Raw genomic sequence first — 18,887 nt, forward strand, 5'->3', positions numbered from 1 at the left:
GACAATGAAACTATTCAGGGAGGGAATGTGGAGAGAGGAGATGAGTAAACATTGAGCTCCAGTGCACTGTAAAATTGTAGAGATTGAAGGAGATGAGGAAGAACCAGCTAGAAAACCAGCAAAGGAGCCAAGGAATACATTAGAATGAATAGTGTACATTCTTGACATACAGAAAGAAAGGCAAGCTTTCTTTCTGTCCCTGATCTTCATTGGCTCCCAGCCTTGAGCAATTTTAAATGCATGCAAAGATACACGCACTTCAACACTTTCTGTTACTGTAACAAATACCCGATATAATTAACTTGTTAATGAAAAAGGTTAATTTTGGCTCCCAATTTTGGAGTTTCTGTCAATGGGTTGGCTCCATTGACTTTGGGTCTGTGGCAAGGCTGTGCATCATGACTGGAGTGTGTCAGGGAAGATGCTGCTCACCTCATGGTGACCTGGAACCAAAGAGAAAGGAAGAGACCAGTGTCTCAGAACCCCTTTGGGGAGCATGCCTGTAATGTCCTAAGACCTCCCACAAGTTCTACCTCCTAAACGTCTGTCTCCTAAGGGCCAGGGGCTGGAGACCAAGCTTTTATCACATGGGCCTTTGGGAGACACTTATCCAAACCATAGCAACACTGACTTCTTTTTCTTTAAAATGTGCAGCTCTAAGCAGAAGTGCACTCCTGTAATGGTGGACACAGCCAACCTGGTTAAAAGACAACTTGCTGATCTGCCTGCATTGCTGCTGTCCCTGACCCATGCATTTCTAGCAAGCAGTTCAGAAATGGGGAATGAGGAAATCTGTGAGATGTGACATCTTCTTTTACTTTGCTAGAGCAAATGCCAGTAGATATAAGACAAATGGGAATCCTATATTATGATAAATTTTCAAATTTTGCTTTTCTTCAAGGACACCATGAATTCCCCTTCTCCAAACTCACAGAGTTCATTGGCAAGATAAGAAGGAAAATTAACTTAAAAGATATAAAACTTTCTGCCTCACCTTTTGGCTTAAGCAGGTTGTACAATGAGGAAAACTCTATTGAGAAGATGCCTGGAAGCCAAGGAGCATAATATCAAAGCCTTTGGCTCTACTTCATAGGTTCAGAGGAAATTTTTCTAAACTCTTACATTCTCTTTTGTGCACTTCTTCCTTTTATAGGTCACATACCTGTGTGGGAGGATGGATTAGTAGTTATTTGTTTTCCTTCCCCTCTTTCCTTATGAACACCTGTGGGACTTCTATTTCAAAATTTAGCACCCCCTCTTATGTCTCTTACTTAGAATTTTAACTATGTATCTAAATAAGGAGATAGAAATACTACGAAAATAAAACCATTGTAATAAGTATTAAAAAAGTGTTGGAATAATAATTGTAGTATTAATTGCCTTTAGAATTCATTCAGAGTAGCATTGTCAATATTAATGTCCTTTACAGAATCAACAGATTTGTAACAAGCACTGTGTCTCAGTATTAAGTGAAAGTTTTATGAAAAAATAGACCTAATGAATCCATTCCCAAGAGTTTTAGTCACAAAAGCATCACAAAGCTGCTTTCTTCTTAAGAATTAGAATCATACACAGAAGGACAAAGGAACCATACTATGCTTAATCAAAGAATCCATCAAATTGAAGAAAATTCCACATTAGAAAGAAATCACTTGGGGTGTGTCAATATTCCTCCATATTGGCTTAGCCCAAAGGGATCTATTACTTCTCATCCAACAATTCATAGGACCCAAGGAAGATGATCACTTCTTATCTAACTGCTCCAATGGTCTAAGAAAGATGTCTTTACTTCTGATTCTTTTTTCAAATTCTTAAAATCAGATTTTTACCCACACTGACCTGCAGTAACCCCAATGGTTGTTTTATTGAATTTGCTTTAGAATCTTTGGAGAATATTGTCCCATGAAGAGATTGCAATTCAGTAGTACCCTTCAGGTTGTGTTGGGACTGGCCCACCAGTAGATATAAATTTTCAAAGAAATTTCGGAGCATCATCTCACCCCCAGGGGGATGCTTCAGTTTAGGGAATATGTGTTGGAAATGGCAAGGTAGGAGGAAAAAAGATCAATTTCATTTCACCATCCCAGGGTCACAAGAGTTTTCAAGAATAAGAATGACACCTGGGACAAATCATTATTTTGTCATAGAAGTGACTATTCCTTCTTTTCAATGAACAAGTCTGGCATGGAAGGCCTGGTTTTGCCCTCCTCTGTCTCTATCATCAGGTTTCATGATAAGCAGAAAACATTTGGCTTCATAGTTGTTCAATTTTCAGATAGCACGACCTTGGTGTATTCTGATGAGAAGCAACTGGAATTTTAGGTGCAGTTCTCAAGGGAGAATGATGATCAACTTTCTCATTTCCAGGAGAGGAAAAAAGGATCCCATTTGGGTTTGTTTTGTTTTGTTTTAGATGCAGTATTTGTGATTTGTTTTTCTTTCGGGTTAGAAAGTTCCATAGAGAAATCACTGGACATTTTCTGCCTGATGACATGGAAAGGTTTTAAACTCAAATAATGCTGGGAATACTTCAGAGCATGCTTCTTTGGCAAAGGAGGGAGTTCTGTGAGTGATCAAAACAAGACCTGGCAACCATTTCGCTGGCATGGATTTGTGCTGCTTGGATGGGCCGAGACTGATCAAATCACTGCATCCAGCAGCTGCGGGTTAATTTGCTTTTGGAATTATACTCCGTGTGGTGTTTATTAAAAAATTGGGTGCATTTAAAGGGGCACAGCAACTAGTGGAATTTGTAAAGTTTAGGTTACAGAGCCAAATGGCTTATATTTAAAGGCAAGTATGCCTTGCAAATCAAGGAAGGCTTTCTGCAGCAGGCCAGATCTGTCAGTAAGTCTTGCTGCTTCTTGAATTCATTTCTCTGCCCTCCATTGCCATGGTCCAGGCCGGCATCACACTTGTCTGCCTAGCTCAGGTGTGCCCTGGTATTCCCCTGCCATCTTTCTGTTCTCATGCAGTCTTCACTGTCCTATCTAATGCATCCATGGAACACTTCACAGTTTATTCTTTCATAGATGATTTAATTTCACTCACAAGAACCATCTTCAGCTCTCTCTTGCCTTTATTCATTTCAACCCCTGACACTCAGTTCTCTAGATCTGTTCACAGCTGTTCTGGGCTCCTCCCCTTCAAGACCCTTCCATTTCAATAGCTCTGTCTTCTACCCACTGCATTCAATCTGTGTATTCTTGATTCTGTGACTTTCGTTGCTCTTGACATTCTTCTTAATTAAATTGATTGCTTACTGTCTCCTAAAGTTTACATTGTCCAGAAATTTTTCCTTGATTAGGAAAGCAAATACTTACACAAGATTTCTCTTAAGACTACCAAGATTTTCAATGTTATAGGCTCAACCTCATTTTCTGGGTATTTAATGTTTTAGGAATTCCACTAGGAACTTCCATATCTGTATCTATATCTATATTTGTAATATACATATATATTTGGAATATATATGCTAAGAGATACTGTGCATATATACATACTTGTATATATATATATATATTTATTTATATATATATATATACAGCTCTTTAAGGTAGCAGTTTTCTTCTTCAATTTATAGATGAGGACACTGAACTCAGATATCTTAATTAGCTTGCCCAGACTCATTATAGCTAGTGAAAGGCAGAATTGAGAAATAAGCACTAATTTTCTTCCAGTTAATCCAGTGTTCTTTTCATCATTTTCAGTGTGCTACAACTTTTTATGCAATTATAATGGCGGTTTTTTGGTTGGTTGCATTGTTTTTAATTTCCTGTATTGCATCAATTAAGATGGTTAGGTAGGACATTCTTTATTTATTTTCCAGTGCCTCTTTAGAAAACATTTAACCAATGAAAGTTGACTTACCAAGTTATTTGACAAAATAACTTATTTTCCTTTGACACACTGTGCAGTTATTTCTAGAATTTTCAATCCTTCTGATAAGAGTCCCATTGACTAATGTTCATGGGAGCAAATATCTGGCATGCTCAGCAGTTGGGTGGTAACCAAGTCAACAAACAAAACCAGGTCAGCCAGTTCTTCAGCAATATTCTGCCATCCCCTGAAACTCTGAACAGTGTTTCTGTATCTGTGGGTTCCCCATCCACAGATTCAGTCAACTGTGGATTAAAAATATTCCCCATAAATTGCTTCTGTATTTGACCATGCACACATTTTCTTGTCATTATTCCCTAACAATAAACTATAACAACTATTTACATAGCATTTATAATAGATTAGATATTACAAATAATCTAGAGATATTTTTAAATATATGAGGAGATATTGCATATGCATTTCATATAATGGGTTTAAGCATCCTTAGATTTTGGTATCTGCCAGGGGTCCTGGAACCAAAACCTGTTGGATACTAAGGGATGACTGTACTGTATTTAGACATCATAAAAATTTTCAAAATATATATAATCCAAATTCATTTGAAATTCTTATTTCTGGTGGCCCTGTATAATTATATGTGCTGATTTCACAATATTAAGAAGTCTGGTAATCATTGCTGTTAAATAAAAGAACTATTAAATGTCATTGGGATGCCAGGTGCCTTATCAAACCTAGTGTGAAATGCCCTTCTGAAGTAAACCCCAAATGGGCTTCAGATGTCTGACTCCTGCAAGCTGTTGATCATACCATGAACTTGGAAAGTTTGACCCGGGTTGGCACTGGCTTGTGAGTTATTTTTCTCTGGGTGTGAGCAACAGTCAATTGCAGACCAACAGATGAAACAGTAAGTTATTTCTATACTGTTTCTCTGGATGGTCAATATGTTTTGAAACTTGACCTGTGGGGAATAGGGAAATTGTTACATATCACTATCCATAGTTGAAATATCAGGCAATCAAGACTCTTGAAATCCAGGACAGGAAACTTCTAGTGTTTTCCTCCTCCTTCAGCACAAGAGAAAGCCTCCATGGGCCCAGTGAGTGCCACACACTCCCACTGAGGCAAGCAGGACATCTGGATGCACCAGGCTGGGAGTAGAGGTCAGACACCTGCTGAGCAACTGTTTTGACAGATTGCCAGCTATAGGGTAGCAGTGGAGAGCATGGGCCTGGAACAAGACTGCCTTGACTGTGTGGCATTCCGTCCACTCTCAACTGTGATCTTGGAAGGTGACTTAATCTTCTGTGTTTTGCTCTGATCACCTGTAAGTTGGGATTTGCATGGTACTCACCTTACATGAATGTTGTGACTGTTAAATGAAGATGATATAGGAAAAGTAAATAGAACAGCATCAGTATATGCTGTTTTAGTTAAAAAAGCAAAGAACAAAAACCCAGCTCAGTAGCAACAAAAACAAAAACAGAAACCAACCAACCAACTCCTTTTTGTAGTGAGGTTCTCATAACATTCACAAGAAGAAAGCCTTCTCTCTTATCATATCTCTGTTTTACCCATGGAAGATACCAACATTTCTGAGACACAGGTGGGACTCAAATCTCAATTACAATGTGAAACATTCCAACCACAATTCCTATTGCCCAATTTCTCGTGCCATCTGGGAGTCCTAAAGTCTGACTTTTATCCTAACGTGGAGAGAACAAATGAAATTGGAATGTATTCTCCAGAAAAATCATCAGTGAGATAAGAATAAAATTCAATCTACAAATGAACTTTTTCTTTTTTTCCAGCTACCACCACACAGTCGAGGCGGAAAGGCCACTTCTCTCGGTGCCCCAAGCAGTACAAGCATTACTGCATCAAAGGGAGATGCCGCTTCGTGGTGGCCGAGCAAACACCCTCCTGCGTGTAAGTGAAGCACCAAAACCATCAAGCAAAGGGGTGCAGAGCAGGCTGCACCTGGGGTGCCGAAAGGGCTGCTCAGCCTGGGGCTTGACAGGGCTGGAAAGTCTGAGCTAACCATGCCATCTGTCCAGACAGTTCCGCCTGGTCCTGCCCTCAGCCACTTGTTTAGGGCCCGGTCGGCAGCCACTTACGGAGAAACTGACACACACTTTCCTCCTGAAATATGAGTGTGTGAGAGCGCAGATCCACTTCCAGCCTGGGCAGTGTCCTCTGCTTCCTTGCGCAAGCAAAACTGATTCTGTCCAGTGTTCGGATGCTTTTCAGCTCGAATAATCTCCTGGGTGGTTCAAATGGAAACAAATTCTTCTGGCATGCATTAGGTGGTTTGTAGTTAATGTAAATATGAAGGAATTCCTGCCAAATTAAAAGCTCCATTTGCAGGTGTCAGTTAAGTGCGAAGAAGTCAGTCTTACTTATAAATAGAGATCAGCAAAGCCCGCTTAGTACAATTGGGGACTGGGAGAGGAACTCTCTTTCCAACTTTTGGTAGATTTCAGAGTCAAGTTTAATTTTGCTCAGGCACATGCAACAGTTTTTGCATCTTTTAAATATTCCTTTTCTTCTAAAGAGCTGTCCCTCAAAAGTGCTGTCTGGGACATTTTCTTTATAGAAGAGCAAAGTGATCTTTTATAATTTTGACCCAAAGTTCACACAGTGTTTATGTTATTTTTCATAGTTTCTCCAGTATTCAGTTTTTTTTTTTTTTTCCATAAGAATCTCAGAAGAGTGATTCTGATTTTGTGGGGAATTTAAAGGTCATGGATGTCTTCAAAATTTAATTATAATTATCTTCAATTTATTAAAGAATATGCATAGATAATATGTAGAGGGATAAAAATTGTTAATGCAAAATATCAAGAAAAGTGTGTGTGGATAGCTAAGAAGGGTAGAGCTGATTCTTTGAAATTCCATTTTATTATTTACTGGCTTGGAGGCATACATTGGGTTTTAAACCCAATGTCCATGTCAATGTCCCAGTGTCAATGTCCTTTAACCCAGTACATTTTTCTAACTTGCCTCTATGTCTGCAGACTTATTGTTTTTTAATGCTGCTCTCTTCTAAAATGAAAACCATAGTGTGTAATTCACTTGACTAAAATCAACACACAGCTTGTCCCACTCACTTTGAGGTTAAAACATATTTCCTTGATCTCTGTGGCTCCTCTGATTCTGACTTAACTTTCTAGCTATACCTCTCACCATATTCCCAAATATTCTCATAAAGTCCTACATACCTATTCATGGTCTATTATACAAGGTCCTCACGTAGGCTTTAGAGCTATTCCTACTCATGGTTCAAATGCCAGCTCCTTCTGGACCCGGCCCCTCACTGACTTCCTCCTTCCCAGGCACACAGCCCTGTGTCAAGTGGATGCCCCTCCTCTGCCATCTGGTCACACTTCAATGGAGGCGCTTATCCAGTAGAACATAACTGTCAGTTTCTTTGAATGACCGCTCTGTGGTTATGAATTCCTAGAGGGCGGGGCTTGTGGCTTATTCATTTTTGTATTCCAGTGGTAAGCATGGAACCTAAAATTTAATAGGTATGCAAAAAGTAACTGATGAAGGAATGAATAAGTGTCTCTACCTTAGCCCATCTCTTCTATACCAAATTTCAAAACCAAGGCCTCAATCAGAACAGAAGATCTTAGCAGCAGAACAATACAGAACCAAGGGGAGGCAGAGGAAGAAGAACATGGGGGTTAGGACACAGATTTTGTAGTCAAATGGACCTAAGATAAGATTTTGTTTTCATTATAAGCAGTGTAAACAGTTGGGTCAATTACCTGTCCTAAACCTCAGTTTTATTATTAAAAGAATAAAAATACCTTCCTTTCAAGCATTGATGGTTAAACCAAATAATAAAGGTAAAATAATAAATGTATTTAAATAATAAATGTATATTGAAGTGTTAGTACTCTAACACTTCAGAGTAAATGTTCTGTAATCATTGAGGGGAGTGGGCAGATGTCCTACCTAGGACTGACCTTTCATGGCTTGGTGTAGCATGAAAACTGTCTTACCATTGGTGACAACATCATCTAGGGAAGCCAAAAATATCTCCGTTTTGCTTGTGACCATACAAGTTTATGGACTCTAGTTTATGTGCACAAAAAACCAAGTTGTATTTCAAATAATTTTGAATTTAGTGTTCCCCATATTTTCTTGGAATGTGTATAATTGCTTCCAGATATATAATTTTCATTTATTAATGCAGCACAATTTACACACTGCTGAGATCATAAACTTGGGAACCACACTGTCTGTGTTAGAATCCCAGTCCCACTCACTTAATGACTCTGCACCTTGGTTTCTTCACCTGTAAAAGGGGGTTGATAATGACCTTACCTTTTAGGTCGTTATAATGATGGAGTTAGTACTTATAAATCTCTTGGAACGGTGTTTGGTGATTATTTCAGAACGGTGACTCCCTAAGTCTGGTTTTGCAGTCCCTCTAGAGTTGTGGAGTATTTAAAGATTATTCCCAGTTTTCAATTTTATTTTATAGGAAGTTTATTTGATAAATTTTATCATTTAATAAATACTAAGATCTTTCTCCCTTGGTGTTTTCCTCTCCCATGTGGGAAATAGACTTGCTAAAACCATCAGCTGATAAGTCACTGGTTTGCTTAAGATTGACATGGTGTGAGAACCATTATAATTATGTGGTTTGACCTTCTAATATGGCTTCATTGGCTTACAATGTACAGAAGTTCATTGAGAAATTCAGTTCAAGCACGGTTCAACCACTGAATCCAGAGCTGTAATTAGAAAAACATTGTAATAGAGCAGGCAGTCATTGTTGGGCCTTTTATAGTCAAAGTTATTATTTATAAATGCCATATTTAGTAAATTTATTAAAGAAATATATAGTCTAACTGGAAGAGACTATTTATATATTTGTAAGATTTAATTACATTCTTTAAACTTTATAAAACTTGCTTCCACATGTAAATGAAAGTGATTTTCCCCTACTGTTTGAATTCAATGTGCTACATATTTTTGATATTTCAAGATATTCCTGCTTTCTCTCTTTTCCTCACTCTTTTCTCTCTCTCTCTCTCTCTCTCTCTTTCTCTCTCCCTCTGGGGGCAGACACTGCCTGTTCAAAGAAAAACAAAAAAGATATTCCTAAGTGCTCTCCCTGTATTTGAACCTTGGAATAAATTCATCTACCTATCTTGCAGGAGGCAATTCTCTCCTATTTCCTCCAGGTCCTTCAGCTTTAGATGTTTTCCTCCTTTGCTTGCATGGCAGTTTAACTTTCTATCAGTGGTTGTTTCTGGGTTTGTGGTTTTGTTTGTTTGTGTTTTGAAACATTGTATCAGCTACAATATTGGCATTAAGGGATCTCCTTACTTGAGATACACAGGCTTTGCAGGAATTAACTGTCTCAGCTCTTGTCAAGCATATGCTATAGAATAGCTTGGCAATAAATCCTTTCTTAAGGAAAAATTAAGTTGCACAGAAATCTTTTGAAGGTGCAGAAGTTAATCTTTTTGACATTTAAGTAATTCAGTATATTGCTAATATTTCTTTGTGTTCAAATGCACCTGAGGAGAATAAAGGGAAAATATTTATTAATGGAAAGGTACTGATGTTACAAGATAAATTTGGTTCAAAGTTCCTTAGACAAATTTCTACATACTTTTTAAGTTTCTGTCACAAGTCAGAGAATTCTTTGGGTAGTCCACAAATCACTGAGCTATTGCTCACCTAGTGTTACTCAGTCAAGTCCCAGCTTGGTCAACAGATTCATAACTGTAACCTCAGTGTATTTGCTGAATTGAACTGTATATGAAGACTATATTGATAAGAGATTTGAGAGACTGAAGGGGGACAGCCCCACTTAGAGATCTAGTTAACTCTAGTTATTCCATTTTAAGAGGATCATGAAATAAAAAGAGGCCACTTGGAAGGGAGGGGATGACAAACAGATCTGGAACTGTGGCCATAGAGAACCAGATGAAGGAACAGAATAGGACAAGATATGTCATGTTTGGGGGAGGGGAGAAGAAATTGGGGAAGTGGCGAATACAGAGTAATAGAAGAATATTCTCTAGTTTATACCTCTCAAGTAGCAGCTCTAGAACTGAAGGATAGGAGAGAGAGGGAGGGAGAAGGGAAGATTCTGTGGAAGTTGTATTTATGGAACTTTCTATTTTTGGATTCTGGGGTATGAGCTTTCACATGCATTACCGTGTTTGATTATATGAAGCAATGTAATTTTTAAATCATTTTTAAGAGTTCCTTGGCTCACTGGAACTATTCATATTACCCTTGAGTGAAATGGGAAATCCTGGGGATTTTTTAATTCCTTGTCATGAGGTTTATAAGCACTGTGAATACTGTGGAGGAACTTTTATCACCCCCTCTCTTCAAGCTCAGAAATTAAAATTTCAAAACAAATTCTGATCACTTGTCATTATCCTTACTTCTGTATGGGAGACATGTTAATAATGTTCAAGTGACAGGGTTTCAGTAAGTAAAGGTGAAATTACTCATGAGCACAATGGAAGACAACTTTTTATTCTTATTTTTAAAAAGAACTATGTTACTTATGAATTTCAAGTAATGAAAACAATGTTAATTTTTGCAAAGAAGAAGTGGACATTCCCCAGTCTTGCATTTTACCTGGTCACCCTCTTGTGTTATCTTCACAGCTGTGACGAAGGCTATGCTGGGGCAAGGTGTGAGAGAGTTGACTTGTTTTACCTGAGAGGAGACAGAGGGCAGATTTTGGTGATTTGTTTGATAGCAGTTATGGTCATTTTTATCATTTTGGTCATTGGTGTCTGCACATGCTGTCAGTAAGTATTTTTAAAGTTCAATTTTAAGAAATCGTGTCTTGCTCTTTGTTTTCTTTCCATTTCTTCTTTTCTTCCTTCTCAATCATCTTCTCTTTCCCTTTGGCTGCAATTGAAATAAATCCACTTTTTGAGGTTTGCCATCATTGATACTGAAGTATTTATTTATATTAAAACACATAACACACAATTTTTATCATTTTACTGGAAACAAGCATTATAATTTTAAACAAAGTTTGTTTTAAAATTTTTAGATTGGCCACATTCAAATAACTCATTTTATGTGCAAATAATGATTACACTTTTTTCCCTGCATTTCACTTTTCATTTTAAGTCACAACTTTGAGAGTCAAGAACCAGCATGCTTTTTTTTGAGACACAGTGGCTTGATGCAATCCTTTTTTTTTGTACTGGAAATTGATTGAACCCAAGGGTGCTCTACCACTGAGCTATATTCCCAGCCCTTTTAAATTTTTGTTTTGAGACAGGATCTCCCTAAATTGCCCAGTTTGGCCTTGAATTTGCAATCCTCCTGCCTCTGTCTTCAGAGTCACTGGGATTATAGGTATGTGTGCCACTATTGTACCTGGCAATGGTTTTTTTTTTCTTTTTCTTTTTCTTTTTAATCACAGCAGCACTAACCTGTAGGATGGTAAGAAGGTGTTCTATTTAAGTACTTTCTTCTTGTCTTGAGGAGCTAGTCAGTTTCATAAACTATTTCATCTACTTCTGTGCTGTGGTCCCCACCAAGAGTGTGTGTCTCATGATTCCCGTCCTCATTACGTTCTTGGGAGGAAAACAGTAGCATAGACAGAGTCTTTGACTTTTTTTCCCATTCTGTCATTATGTGTCTTTGAGACTTCAGGCAAATTTCTTAACATCTATAAACTTTAATTTTCTCTAAAACAAAAGTATTAAGTCAGTATATCTATAGAATTCCTTCTATTATAAAATTGAAAAAATATTTTTGAGCTCATAAACTTTATGATAGGAAGAAATAATCATAAAGCCAAGTTTGGGGCAGAGAAAGAGTTGGGCAGACCTTGGAAATGGATGTTATATGAATTTTGAACTGCACTTTAGGAAACTAGATTGTCTAGAAAATTAATTAATATATCCAGAGTCTACAGTCACTCTCTTGGTTTTCTTTATATCTGTTCCAAGTTTCTACTGTTTCTTCTCTTCACACTAAGTAATGCCCAGTGTTCTACTTTGTAAAGTGACCCTTCCTGAAAAGTTTTCTTGTGCTAACTATTCTCCATCAACAACAATGAACCATATTCTTCCTGTTTAGATAGCTGTACCCAACCTACCCTGTTACCTATTGTAGCTATCAGTGGAGTTAGAAAAAGAGATGGTTTAAAAGAGTACCCAACATATTTATAAAAAGCAACTGACACATTTTTAACAGTCTAGAAATAAAATCACACACTCTTGTTGAATAATTTTATATTCACATGTACTAATAGGCCCGTATTAATTTCTAACATGTTATTTTCTAAGTCCTCTTCGGAAACATCGTAAAAGGAAGAAGAAGGAAGAAGAAATGGAAGCTCTGGGTAAAGATATAACTCCTATAAATGAAGACATTCAAGAGACTAATATTGCTTAAGAGTAAGTAGATAGGAAACTATTCAGGTGATCCTTAAGTGGTGAGATGGGGTTTAATTATGTCTGATAATCAATGGTTGGAATTTGATTATGTTTAAAAACATCTAAAAGTAATTTGATTCTGTACCCTTAAAACCTGAAGTAAAATAAAATACTCTGTCATATCTTTCTTCTGAATGTTACCACTCAAAGAGAGAGGCATTCTAATTCTGCGTGGTGGTAGTGATTATTTCATATTTTTTTCTTCCTCATTTTTTGGCATAAGGAAGAGGTATTTTTAATTTATATTTACTAACCATTTACCATGCCATTGCTGTCCCAAACTCTTTAAATGGATCAGTCAGGATTTCAACAGGAATCATAAAACAATTTGGATGATCCCAGGAAATTTTGTTGAGGGGACAGTGAGGGCAGATTTAAAGCAACCCACAAGGAGTGTGGAGGCTTCCTGAGTCTGGCAATGGCAGGGAGCTGTTGCCCTTCCTATGACTGGTGAGGCTGGGGTAAGAATTCACTAGCACACAGAGGCTTGCTGGAGAATCCACCCAGCAGGAGCTGTAGTTATACAGCCAATGCTGGGACCTTAACAATGGAAGAAGAAACAGCAAATAAAATACCCAAGACTTCTTCCTGCCTTCAGATCTGCCACTGGTGACTTCTACTAGTTAAACCCAACCAGAATCCAGAGAGCAGTGGAGACCCCTGATGCAATCTGTACTGACAAGCCTCCTGGATACGTAGCAAGACAGAGAAAGGCTGCTAGGGGACCCACAGAACAGAACTAGCAAAATCTGGCAAGATAGTTTTAGTGTGATAACATCAAACCCAACTTAAACCAGCTGAAAACGGAGGCCATGTATTGGCTCACTTGAATGGCAACCTAGAGGAAGGTGGACTTCACACTTGGTTAATCAGAGATTCACACTTAGGAAACAGATTGTTTTTCTCCTTCTGCACATTGTTCAGAGTTGACTTCATCCTTGGCCACTTCTTCTAGATCCCAGGAAAGACCAGTAGCAATTGGGCCACAGGGTTCCTTATTCACATTTAGCATGAGAGAGCAGTGTCTTTCCACGGCCCTCCCAGTTGTACAAAGAATCTCCTTTTTCTGAACATCCCAGAGGATTAATAGGATGCAATAGATGCTTGTTGAGAAATTATAATGTTCTACTAAATTATTACAAGGACCACCCTAGTGAATTCAATGCACAAATGCTACTCTGTATTTGTTGTTATTGTCATTATTACACAGTGTTTGTTTGTTTTTTAATGGTTGCTCTTATTTTCTTCATTTTCACAGGCAGACAGCTGGTGGCAAATTACAAAAAGCCTTACTCCTTTGAAAATGGGCAGAATGTGTCTCAGGAAAACAGCTAGTAGAAATGAATTTTAAATACTGTATTTACTTTTTATTTGTATCTTTAGTTTGTGTTGTTTATTATTGTTTTTTCTCCTTTTAAAAGTTTTTATTTTATTTTGTAGGAATTGGAATTTCTTTTAGATGTGTACTACTATATATCACTCCTATGCACACATTAAAAGGAAATATGTGTGAAATAGACTGGTTATGGCATTCCTAAAACTTCTCATTCAGAATTTGACTCTTCTAAAAGTCCAAACTTCAAAATTCAGAATTTTTATTGATGCACTGTCATTTATATTCAACTTTCCCCATGCAATGTTGTTCTTTGTGCCATTAATATTGATGATAATGCAGCATTTTTTAATCTCTCAGTTGGCATTTTATTAAATACAAAGAACCCAATCAATAAATGGGCTAAGGAACTGGGCAGACACTTCACAGAAGAAGATATACAGGTGATCAACAAATATATGAAAAGAGCTCATCATCTCTAGTAATTAGAGAAATGCAAATTAAAACCACCCTAAGATTTCATCTTACTCCAATTAGAATGGCTATCATCAAGAATACAAGCAATAATAAGTGTTGGCGAAGATATGAGGACAAAGACACACTCGTACATTGCTGGTGGAGTTGCAAATTGGTGCAACCACTCTGGAAAGCAGTATGCAGATTCCTTGGAACGGTTCCACCATTTGACCCAGCTATCCCACTCCTTGGTTTATACCCAAAAGACTTAAAATCAGTATACTACAGTAAAGCAGCCACATCAATGTTTATAGCTGCTCAATTCACAATAACTAGATTGTGCAACCAAACTAGATGCCCTTCAATTGAGGAATGGATAAAGAAACTGTGATATGTATACACAATGGAATATCACTCAGCCATAAAGAAGAATAAAATTATGACATGTGCTGGTAAATGAATGGAGTTAGAGAATATCATGCTAAGTGAAAGAAGCCAAGCCCAAAAAACCAAAGGCTGAATGTTTTCTCTGTTAAGTGGATGATGATAGATAATGAGGGGGGTATGGGGGGGCAAGAAAAGAATGGAAGAACTTTGGATTGTGTAGAGGGAAATGGGGAGGGAAAGGGTGGGGCAAGGAAAGGTAGTGGACTGAGACAGACATCATTACCCTATGTACATGTATGATTACATGAATGGTGTGAATCTACATTGTGTACAACCATAGAAATGAAAAGTTGAACCCCATTTGTGTACAATGAATCAAAAGGCAGTCTATAAAACTAAAAATAAACTAAAAAATAAACTAAAGATAGTAAATAAAAAAATGTTAACAGCTGGAAAAAAAAAAGAGGAGATTCAAAGCTTCATATATTAAGCAAGGTATATTAAGTATTACCTTGTTCTAAAATTGGCATCTGTGCAATAGCCACCAGGTTGAAATGATTACTAAGTGCTTAAGAAGAATTTGAGCACCTATATCTAAAAAAAATTTTAAATAGACCTAGTAGTTTTTAATAATAATAATTTTATTATAGTCTAGTAATTGGGGGAAAAAAGCACCCAAGTGGGTAATAACAATAAGAGAGGAATTTCAATAAACTTTCACTGAAGTTTTGTCACCTGGATTATTAATCAAGTGAAAAAGTGGGAAGGAGTTTAGATCTTAGGGACTGAATTAATAAAGCTACTATTTTCATATACTTACCGTGTGCTAAGAATTTGAAATATATTATTTAATTTAATCCTTTCAACAATCTGTGAGACACATAAGATCCTTATTTTCCAGATATGGAAAGAGGCCCAAAGAAGTTAAGTAATTTATTCTAGATTTAGAGAGTTAGGAATTGGTAGAGCTGGAATTAGAAGCTTTACCCAAATTTGAAGATGGTGCTCTTAATGATCATTTTCATCACTCTGCCTTGGTGCAACCTCACTCACTGAGAGAAGATTTCACATTGAACTGTGTTTTGCTATGATTCTAAGATGTCAAGGCCCTTTTCCTGCAGGAACACAGAACACCGCCTCCCAGCCGGTGTTGCTGTTACCATCATGCTTTCTGTGGAGGTGACTTTTACTGTGTTTCTTTGCTCCTTTATAAAGTGTCAGTGACATGAATAAATTCTTACGTTACTAAAACAAACAGATTTGCTCCATCGCTAGAATAATGAATAGAGGTGGAAAAGTAAGTGCCCGACATTCTTTAAACCCTGGATAAGTGTTTATGCTCAATAAAGTACAAAGCACTGGAAGAGGCTATTAATATCAGTGACAGCACTGCAGACCCAAGGAAGACACAGGTGGTAAACACACCCTCATTTCTTGTCCTTCTAAACAACAACATCTGTGAATGCTTTCAGGCGAATTTTGGTGCATGATCACAGCATCCATTACATGAACCATCTTGCAAATGCACCTTCAACTCCATGATCTTCTACTAAAGACTGCATTAAACCCCAAATAGTAAAGTCAACATTGAGCCAATATTCCATAGAACATGGAACTTCCTACATTAATTAGGAGAATCACTTTCAAAAACCAATGAAAGATGTCCCCAAATATCTGCACTTTGTGCCTGTCAGCCTTTCTTTCCAGAGTTTTTTAAAATTTTACTTTACAATGTAAATCCTAAAACCAAGGTGAAGCAGAGAATTCAGGCCAAAACTGAAATTATATATCTCTTTCTCATGTTTTCAGTGAGGCTAGGGTAGTGACCGTGTATTACTAAGTTTACCTATCAGTAAGAGCCATGTCAAACAACTGACAAGGGTCAGGATTGATTTTTTTCTTCTGACTTAATGGTTGTCCTTGACACATGATTATTTCCAATTGTCTTTTATATATGTGCTACATTTTCAAAAGTCTCCAAGGGGGTCATTCACACCCTCCCTCTTCCCCAGTCTTCTTTGATACTAAAAGAGCTTGAGAAAAATGCCCATTATAGAATTAAAAACACAAGACAAATGTTTGTTCTTTACTGAACCAAGGTTGTCTGACCCATAAATCTCTAAGCCAACTCAGGCTTGGGATTCCATTTTGAAACTGAAAATTTAAAGGTGTATTTAGAAATTCTGTTGTCAAGAAAGAATTTCAAGGACTTTCCTGTCTTTTTAAAATGTGTTTTATAATTATTTTTGCATATATTAAATGACTTTGTTTATGTAAACTGTTAATACTCTCATGTAATAAAATACATTTATTTTTAAAACAAAGCAAACATTTTTACTTGGGAATTTTCTATTGGTAGCATGGATTATTAATAGAAATAAATTTGAACACTATTGCTTTAAAAACTTTATACTTTATAGAAAATATTAATTAATGCATTTATATAGTGAAGGTGGACACTGGGTTTTCTTTAGAAGTGAGCTTCATTTGAAGTGTGGTGGGCACCCATGGGATGTTTTTCCAACTCCCTGACCCCATCTTTGAACTCCACCTCTGGTTGTATTTGGTCAGTCTGAGGTGGGCACTCAATCAAGTCAGACAATTCCCATGGGAGATGGGAACTTGGTCTCAGTCTTCTTTGGGTTCTGGAAGTAAAAAGGTGTGCATTTTGAAGCTTTGACAGTTATGTTTTGCTTCATCTGAACCAAAAAGACAAAGGAAACTGGTCAGCAAAGAGAAACTTCAAGCAAACTGTCAATAAAGAACAGAGATGAGATATAATTTTCCTGACAGAGTTAGAGTCCTGATTATACATACCGTGGAATTTTAGCCTCACTCCTGTCTGTGGGCTCCATAAGGAATGTTAGTATCTCTGTAATAAATTCCTCATTTGCCTTAAGCTAGTTCTATTTAGGTTTCAGTAACCTGACCAACTCAGGAGTTCCTAAGACTACAGAGAGGAGTTCTTTAATGCAGTAATTATATCCTCCGTGAAACAGAATTTTGAATCATCATTTTTAAAGAGTACCTGTTCATATATTAAGAATATTTCTAGCCAAAACATTGTAGTTTTCTCCATCCAGACATTCAGAAGAGTGTGGAGAAGGAACGGGAGTTTAGTGAGCATTGATTGGGCCCCACTGTATTACAGGGATGCCACCCAATGTGAGGAATGCTAAAGAGGAATCAGACATGAGCTTTTAAGAAACTTAAAACTGGTTGAGGTTGTTTGGTATGCTCTGATAATTTCAATATAAACATTGGTTTATTTTTAGTGTCCACTTGACTGGATTAAGGAATACCTAGAAACTTGACAAAGCATTATTTTGTCCAGAGGAAATTAGCTTGTGAGTCTGAGTGGACTAGTTGGGTGTTCAGTGAGCACCATTCACTTGGCCAGGGGCCCAGAGAGAGCAAATACAGAAGGTGAATTGGTCTCTGCTCTGAGAGAGGGGAGAGAGATATAGACTTTTTTTTTCTTGCTGCCTTGGATGTCAGAACTCCAGGCCTTATAACCTCTGGACTCCAGTGGCCTTCAGGCTTCAGCCTCAAACTGAGAGACACACCATTGGTTTCTCTGGTTCTGAGGACTTTGTCTTGGGTTGAACCATGCTACTCCAGGATCTTCAGCCTGCAAGTGGCTTGCTGTGAACTCTTCAGGCACAACAACTGGCTGAGGCAATTCCCCAATAAATACCCTTTCATACATCTGTGGACATACCCTACAAGTTCTGTGTCTCTGGAGAACCCTGACTAATAATGGTGCTCTGAGAGAAGCCGGAGGCATTATGAGGACAGCAGCATGTTGTGACCAGCTTGGAGGAAATTACATCTAAGTTGATGATTGGCTCTGAGAAATCACCGTCTCTGCCCCAAATCCTGGGTAACTTCAAATACTTCTTGCATTCTTATTAAATTCTACAGAATTCTTCTGACAGCTCTAGTGTATAGAGACCAGAGGATGAAGAGCAGTAATCAAGTGCTTCACTCCTTGTTCCAGGCTGCCCTAAGCATGGGAGGGGAGAGTATGGGGGCGCGTGAGTTGCAAGGTGAGGTGCTCCTGGTTTGAATGGTGTCATATGATCAAGGGATGGTCTGTGTTAGAAAAGAGATTTTCATTTCCTTACTACTGTAAATTATTTAGGCCTTTCACATTTTATACCCCATTTCATTGACCATGATGTAATATAGATTAAAATTCTGAGTTAAATAACTGCTGTTCAGATAAGACCCACTTTGTGCAAAAGTTTATGAAGGAAATCAAGGACATATTTCAGCACCCATGAATTCAAGATCAAACTATGACTCAAAAAGCCTTTCCTATTATATTCTGCATATCATTATTAAGATAGCTAAACTTTTTGGGGCACCGATATCATTTCATCCATTCATCCAAAATTATTTCTTAAGTACCAAGTGCCTTA

The 18,887-nt window shown here is 37.5% G+C and overlaps 1 protein-coding gene across 1 annotated transcript in view; it reads left to right on the forward strand.

Moving 5' to 3' along the window:
• Btc (betacellulin) overlaps nucleotides 1-14,118 on the forward strand; it is a 49,534-nt gene extending 35,416 nt beyond the window's left edge. The window contains exons 3-6 of the mRNA XM_047566729.1: nucleotides 5,652-5,769; nucleotides 10,491-10,637; nucleotides 12,138-12,248; nucleotides 13,546-14,118. Coding sequence (XP_047422685.1) covers nucleotides 5,652-5,769; nucleotides 10,491-10,637; nucleotides 12,138-12,246 — 374 coding nt within the window. The 3' untranslated portion in view covers nucleotides 12,247-12,248; nucleotides 13,546-14,118. The remainder of the gene's footprint in view (nucleotides 1-5,651; nucleotides 5,770-10,490; nucleotides 10,638-12,137; nucleotides 12,249-13,545) is intronic.
• The last annotated feature ends 4,769 nt before the right edge of the window (nucleotides 14,119-18,887 follow it).

Source organism: Sciurus carolinensis, chromosome 10 (assembly GCF_902686445.1).
Source record: "Sciurus carolinensis chromosome 10, mSciCar1.2, whole genome shotgun sequence".
Taxonomy (NCBI): Eukaryota; Metazoa; Chordata; class Mammalia; order Rodentia; family Sciuridae; genus Sciurus; species Sciurus carolinensis.